The 7,375-nt window shown below is 52.3% G+C and overlaps 2 protein-coding genes across 2 annotated transcripts; both read right to left on the bottom strand.

The window, feature by feature from the left end:
- Positions 1–6: 6 nt before the first annotated feature.
- LOC113617015 (syncytin-1-like) lies at positions 7–2,575 on the bottom strand. Its single transcript, XM_027100345.1, has 2 exons — positions 2,458–2,575; positions 7–2,144 (listed from the first exon to the last, which is right to left on the bottom strand). The coding sequence occupies exon 2, from the start codon at positions 1,800–1,802 to the stop codon at positions 90–92; it is 1,713 nt and encodes a 570-aa protein (XP_026956146.1). The 5' UTR covers positions 1,803–2,144; positions 2,458–2,575; the 3' UTR covers positions 7–89.
- On the bottom strand, positions 2,223–6,513 carry LOC113617016 (uncharacterized; the record flags this gene model as incomplete). Its single annotated transcript, XM_027100346.1, is given in 3 exon segments — positions 2,223–3,581; positions 4,249–6,136; positions 6,138–6,513. Coding segments are annotated over 3 exon segments (2,426 nt in total), but the record flags the coding sequence as incomplete, so codon positions are not given.
- Between the last annotated feature and the right edge of the window lie 862 nt (positions 6,514–7,375).

Here is a 7,375-nt window from a genome sequence, read left to right as displayed (position 1 = left end):
GCGTCAACTCAGTCCTATTCCCACCAAAGTAGAACATAGCCCCCTCATTCCCCCCTTTCTCATGAACCAGAGGAGCCAATCTTGGGTCCTCAAGGCTCAGTTTCTTCAATTTCTGAGGCCTCGCAGGGCTGATATTGTGTTCTTAATATCATTAGCTGGACTGTATTTATTCTTTCGCGAACAAAATTCATGACTTTACTGAGTATACAGGGGCCTATAGTGAGGAGAAGGAGGCATAGTAGAGGGCCCAGGATGGGGAGGAGGAAGGGGAGCATCCCATGAAATCCTGACCAAAGGGGATTATCCGCTAATTCTTGCCGGCGGCGAGCTAGGTCTTCCTGGAGCTGGTGGATCTTGTTTCTTACAATGCCTGATTTATTCGCATAGAAACAACATTTTTCTTTTAGGGCGAGGCATATCCCACCCTGTTCAGCTGTCAGCAAGTCTAAGCCCCTCCTATTCTGTAGGACCACCTCGGCCAGCGAATCTAATTGGTCCTGTAAGTCCTGAATGGTCCCAGAGAGAGTTTCTACATCTTCTATTAATTGCCTAGACAGCTGACTATATGAGTGAAGGGAGACCCCAAGACCCGTACTTCCTGTGGCCACAGCTCCTGTAATTCCTAATCCTACCAGGAGGGGTATGACTGTAATGGCTCGTTTGGTTCTCCCTGCCCAAAGGTCAAAGCTGGGAATGGGCAATGGGGTGTCTCCCGAGATTAGGTCTACATTGGGGAGGAGGGTGGCTAGGTTGCAGACCCCTGTCCAATTCGGGGGTAAATAGGTGTATGCTAGGTTATTTCCACAGACAAAAACAGTGGTGTTAGGACTACAGAGGGAGGAGTTCACGGGGATATACTGACTACATCCAGTGGATGAAAGGATTCCCAAGTCAATACTGGCATTAGAGAGGGAATCGTTCTTAACAAAGCATGAGGTATTAAAGGTGGTTGAAAATTTTGAAAATTGTATGGGGAACGGCTCGGGGAGTAAAGTAGGGTTACATCGTTCACTGATGTTTAAATTGGCGAAGGTGGGGATGGCTATAGGGCGGGGCGGTCCTTGAGGAAGGCAGAGCCAGCAATCCTGTGCTAAGTTGGGGTTGGTGGCATTCAAAAGCGCAAAAGTAGCTTCTAGTATGGACATGGTCTGGGAGTCCAATTCAGAGGGATCGGCCTTAGGGAGAATTAGGGGGTGGTAGCTGAGCTGTGGGTACAGATGCCGATAGACCTCTTCTATTTGTCTTCGGGTTTCTATCTGGCGCACTGCGTCCTGGGGCCCCCCACCGTCTGACATATGTGTGGGGGCCCTGGTATTCCAGCATACCGGGGTCCCGGGGGTGCCAGTGCATCCAGCCTGAAGGTATTTATTATCATCACTAATGGTGGGGCTTTTATTATTCTGTAGTATGGCTGTGAAATAAGTCTTGTTATTGGCCCCTATACATTGCTGGTAAGAGGAATAGCACATGCTATGCATTGATTCCTGGAAGATAGAACAGGGGCAAGTAGCTCGAGGGGGGAGTGGCTTAGGCTTATGGTAGCATTGCCAGTTTTGAGAGGCCCCGGTAACCCTATATTCCTGAACAAGATACGCAGTTATGCCCCCGCAGTCCTGCATATGAGTATATCCTCGGGGAACAACAGGAGTCTCCATAGTACCTCCCCTGCACTCGCACGGTGCACCATATAGTAGTTGTATTAAAGTATTCTTATTGGGGGGAGGGCTGAATCCTCCCCTCGTGGCCCGAGGGTTGAGGGTTAGGACTATCATTAGGGCTATCAGCAGTACCTTGGTCATCATGGGGGAGGGTACGGCGCAAAGTCAGTTTGAGGGGATTGTTCTTACTCCGGTCAACAGTCCAGGTGACATCAGCTTTAGTGGACTTGATGAGGTCAGAAAATGGGTCCACCGGCTTGACGTGTGTGTAATGGATCCAGGCAGCTATGCTGTCCACCTTGATGGCTGTCGGCGTTGTCAGGATGATCTGGTAAGGTCCTTTCCACCTGGGTTCTAGGGTCTCTTGTCGATGGCGTTTGACAAGGACCCAGTCACCTGGCCGGAGCTGGTGTGGAGTAGGTGGGGGTCCTGTTGCATATAGCTCTTTTAGTTTGGGCCAGATTGTCTCGTGTATCCGCTGTAAGGCTTGGAGGGAAGACAGGAAATTATTTTCTGGGTCCAATTGGATAAGGTTAGTCTTTAGATTAGGGATGATAGGAGGAGGCCTACCATGCATTATTTCGTAGGGAGTAAATCCTAGCTTATAGGGGGAATTTCGCACCCTAAACAGAGCGTAGGGGAGTAGGACTACCCAGTTAGCGCCAGTCTCCATGGTCAATTTAGTCAAGGTCTCTTTTAAAGTTCTATTCATCCTTTCTACCTGTCCTGAACTCTGGGGGCGGTATGCACAATGTAATTTCCAATTAGCCCCAAGTATGGAAGCCAGATCCTGACTTACCTTAGAAACGAAGGCTGGCCCGTTGTCGGACCCTATCATAACTGGAAAGCCATACCTGGGCAGGATCTCTTCTAGTAGCTTCTTAGCTACTATTTGTGCAGTCTCATTCTTGGTTGGGAATGCCTCAGTCCAACCTGAAAAGGTATCTATAAACACCAGTAAATATTTATACCCATATTTGCCAGGCTTTACCTCTGTGAAGTCCACTTCCCAGTAGGCTCCAGGCTGGTTTCCTCTCTCCCGGATGCCAGTGGTTGGCGGGTGGGTGCTGGCATTATGGAGTTGGCAGACTGCACAGTCAGCAACCAGTCGTTCAGTCTTCTCGGAGACATTTTTAATTTTAAGTCCAGTCTGCCTGATGAGATCCTGTAGCCGTCGGGCGCCCAAGTGGGTGCTACGGTGGATCCGTTCAAGGACCAGGGTTCCTAGTCTCTCAGGAAGGAGGATATTGTTCTTAGCGTCCCGCCACCATCCGTCTCTAACCTGGGTTAGAGGGAGCCTGCTCATCCATCTGATGTCATCCTCCGAGTAGTCGGGTTGGGGCGGTAGTTCCCGGGGGCCTGGATCCGGCAGTTGCAGGGGAAGTAATGGTATTGGAGTGTGTGCCGCCTTTCGAGCCATCTGGTCTGCCAAATTGTTGCCTCGGGCGACTGGATTCGTGGGTTTTTGATGCCCCGGGCAGTGTACAATGGCTAGCTTTTTGGGTTCCCATATGGCCGCTAGCAAGGCCAGGATTTCCTCTTTGTTCTTGATGTCTTTGCCCTCTGCTGTGAGTAGTCCCCGCTCTCGGTATATTGCCCCATGTATATGTGCGGTAGCGAAAGCATACCGGCTGTCTGTGTATATGGTAGCTTTTTGGCCTTTGCTCATCTTGAGAGCTTGGGTCAGGGCAATTAATTCAGCTTTTTGGGCTGAGGTCCCTGGGGGGAGAGTCTCTGCCCATATCACCTCAGTTTCTGATGTTACTGCTGCCCCCGCATACCTCTGACCTTGCTGGACAAAGCTGCTGCCGTCAGTGAACCATGTGACTTGTGCATCCGGTAGGGGCTGGTCACGTAGGTCTTCCCGAACCCCATGGATCTGGGCCAGTACCTCTGCACAGTCATGGAGTGGGGAGTCCAAATCTGGGTCAGGTAATAGGGAGGCAGGGTTTAATGCCCGCGGCGGAGTGTAGCTGATTCTGGGGGGATTTAACAGTAGACCCTGGTAGTGGACCAATCGAGCATTGCTCATCCATCGGTCGGGAGGCTGTTTGAGAACCCCGTCGATGGCGTGGGGGGTGGTGACATGTAACTCCTGCCCCATAGTTAGTTTGTCAGCATCCTTTACCATTAGGGCCGTGGCGGCGATCATCCGGAGGCAAGGAGGCCAGCCGGCAGCCACTGGGTCCAATTTTTTTGATAGGTAAGCAACAGGCCTGGGCCAAGGACCGAGGGGCTGGGTCAACACGGCCTTAGCTATGCCTTTGCTTTCATCTACAAAGAGGTGGAAGGGTTTGGAGACATCAGGGAGACCCAGGGCGGGTGCGGAAAGCAAGGCAGTTTTGATCTGCTGAAATGACTGCTCAGCCTCTTCTGTCCATTCAAAGGGCGTCTGCTCTTTGGTGGCTAGGTATAGCGGTTTGGCCATTTCAGCAAATTTGGGTATCCATAAACGGCAGAACCCAGCCGACCCCAAAAATTCCCTCACCTGTCGAGGCGTGGTGGGTCTGGGGATGCGGAGGACGGTTTCCTTCCGTGCATCTGTGAGCCATCGTTGCCCCCCTTTCAATAGGTATCCCAGGTAAGTTACCTCAGGCCTGCAGATCTGTGCTTTCTTGGCAGAGGCTCGGTATCCCAGGGTGCCGAGAGTCCGTAGGAGGTTTCTGGTTCCCTGCAGGCAGGCTTCAGCGGTCTCAGCAGCTATTAAGAGATCATCAACATACTGCAGGAGGGTTACATTGGGGTTTTGTCTCCGGTACTCACTGAGATCCTCGTGTAGGGCCTCATCAAACAAGGTAGGCGAGTTTTTGAATCCTTGGGGAAGTCTGGTCCAGGTGAGTTGTCCGTTTATACCTCTCTCGGGATCTGACCATTCGAAGGCAAAGAGTTCTTGACTTTTGGGCGCCAAGGGTAAACTAAAAAAGGCATCTTTGAGGTCCAGCACAGTATACCATTGTTTTTCTGGACTAAGGGCGCTCAAAAGAGTATATGGATTGGGCACAGTAGGATGGATGTCTATGACCCGTCTGTTAACTTCCCTCAGGTCCTGCACTGGGCGGTAGTCTTTACTGTTAGGTTTGCGGACTGGCAGCAGGGGTGTATTCCAGGCCGACTGGCAGGGACGCAGTATCCCCAGGTCAAGAAGCCGGCGAATATGAGGAGTGATACCAGTCTTGGCCTCTAGGGGCATGGGATATTGTCGGACACGTGCAGGATCTGCCCCCGGTTTGATCTCTATGAATAGGGCTGGGCGATGTTTGGCTAGTCCCACCCCCCCTGTTTCTGCCCATGCTTCGGGGAACTGCTGAAGCCATGACTCTATATCTTGATTTTGGGAGGGTGGTTCCTGGTGAAGTCGGTACTCATCTTCCAAGTTCAGGGTGAGCACAGATATGGGTTGGTCGTGAGGGTCTGTTACGATTGGCCCCTCTGGCCGAAAATGAATTTGTGCTCCCATTTTAGTGAGTAAGTCTCTCCCCAGTAAGGGGCAAGGGCTATCAGGAATGACCAGAAAGGTATGGGTTACCCTTCCCGTGCCCAAGTCCACAGTTCTCTGAGTGGTCCAAAGGTAACGTTTGACTCCCGTAGCTCCCTGGACCCAGGAGGATTTGTTAGAAATTTTCCCGTGGGGCTTAACCAAGACCGAATGCTGTGCCCCTGTATCCACCAGGAATTGGACTGGTTTCCCCTCCACTCGTAGGGTTACCCTGGGTTCGGGGAGGGGGTCCGAACCCCGTCCCCCCTAATTTGTATCATGTGTAAACAGGACTGGGGTGGCGTTCGGTTGCCATTGCCCCTGGTCGGGGCGCGGCTGCCTTTTCTTGGGGCATTCCCGAGCCCAGTGGCCCTTTTCCCTGCAATAGGCACATTGATCTCTGTCCAATGGTCGCCTGGGAGGTCGAGTGGCTGGGGGGCCCTCTTGATCTTTCTGAACAATGGCGGCCAGGACTTTAGTCATTTTCTCAGTGGCTTTAAGTTGTTTATCCTCTGGGGCGTCTCGGTTATTAAAGACGCGCTGGGCGATACGGAGTAAGTCCTGTATCTGTTTGCCCTCCAGATCTTCTAACTTCTGGAGTTTCTTTTTAATATCAGGGGCTGCCTGGTTAACGAAGGACATTACAATGGCGGCCTGATTTTCGGGGGCCTCTGGATCCATAGGGGTATACTGCCTAAAGGCTTCCATTAATCTTTCTAAATAAGAGGAGGGACTTTCTGTTCTACCTTGTACAATTGAATATACCTTGGCCAAATTAGTGGGCTTGCGCGCGGCAGCCCGGAGACCCGCCATTAGAGTCTGGCGATAAATGAGCAGTCGTCCCCTACCTTCTCCGGTGTTATAGTCCCAATCATCCTGCGGGGGGCGAGTTAAGGGAAAAGCTGCATTGATGAGGTCAGGGTTAGCGGTGGGTTGACCATTATCTCCAGGAACCAGTTTTCTCGCCTCCAGCTGGATTCGCTCCCGTTCTCGGTAGTGAATAGATCCGGAGGAGCTGTTGGCAGTCATCCCAGGTGGGCTGATGAGTGAACATAACGCTATCTAGAAGAGCTATCAAGTCTTTAGGATTATCAGAAAAACGGGCATTCTGGGTTTTCCAATTATATAGGTCACTGGTAGAGAATGGCCAATACTGGAGTCGGGGGTTCCCTGTCTCATCGGGAGGGCCTATTTCTCGCAGGGGTAGGGCTATGGTGGAATCAGGATGGCGGAACCCTGGGTCGCGCTGAGTGCGTCCGCGAGTGCGCCCAGCCGGTCCCTGGGAATTATTTTCATTGGGCAGGGGGACCGGTAGCGCCTCTGCCTCTCGGTCCTCCGGTTCTGGCCTGGGTGGCCCTCCGGGAGGGGCCGCAGGAGGTTCTACCAAGGGGAGAGGAGCAGAGCCAGGAGCAGGAAGGGGGACTGGTTGTGGGGCCAAAGGAGGAGATTGATATGGGGGGGGTTCTAGGAGAAGGAGGTCTTGGCTGTCAGAGAGTATGGGTGCAGTTCGGGTCTGAGGCTTGGGAGGTTTAGTTGGTCGGGCCGCAAGGATCTTATATGACCCTGATGACAAAAAGGGGGTCATCCAGGGAAGAGGGTTTTCTACCAGGTCCTGCCATACCAGGATGTAGGGGATCTGGTCCGGATGGCCTTCTTTTCCTGGCAAGAAAACTCTAGATTTAACTTTTAGGATTATAGGAAGACAAAAGGTACCCTCGGTGGGCCAGCCAACCCCGAAAGTTGGCCATTCAGAGCGGCAGAAGGTAATTAGTTTTCTTTTCCGGATGTCCAGACTGAAGTTGTGTCCTCGGGACTTTACATCCCTGAAATTAGCGAGAAGGAGGGAGAGGGGGGTACTCTGTGCTTGGCCCATGTCTAGGTCCTGGAAGAGATTGATTAGAAAAGGTTACTCTGAAAACAAAAGTGATTAAGAGCAGTCCCAATAGCGGAGTCTGTAAAAGGAGGAAGGGGAGGTTATCGCGTGCGCGCTTCAGATGGGCTGTCCGCCCCAGATGGGTCGTGGTGGACGTCTCCAACCACACCCGACTAGGTGTCCTATAGCGCGTCCGCCAGGACTGTCCTAGTCCCCAAAACAGAAGGTACCCTGAGCCGGCTTACTTACCGATCGGTTGTCAGCGATGACCCGTTGACCTGATGTCTGGTGGGCTTGGGGGCATCCCGGACGAGCCCCCAAATGAAATGCCCGAGGTCGCGAGGCCCCTCCACAAGACCACCAGAGTCG

The sequence above is a fragment of the Aethalodelphis obliquidens genome, unplaced genomic scaffold (genome assembly GCF_003676395.1).
Source record: "Aethalodelphis obliquidens isolate GAN/ISIS:26980383/991018 unplaced genomic scaffold, ASM367639v1 scaffold1182, whole genome shotgun sequence".
Lineage (NCBI taxonomy): Eukaryota > Metazoa > Chordata > Mammalia > Artiodactyla > Delphinidae > Aethalodelphis > Aethalodelphis obliquidens.
This window is presented reverse-complemented; position numbering and strand designations above follow the sequence as displayed.

Excerpts from the sequence above, each read along its gene's own strand:
- LOC113617015 (XM_027100345.1), bottom strand. The coding sequence starts at position 1,802 with ATGATGACCAAGGTACTGCTGATAGCCCTAATGATAGTCCTAACCCTC.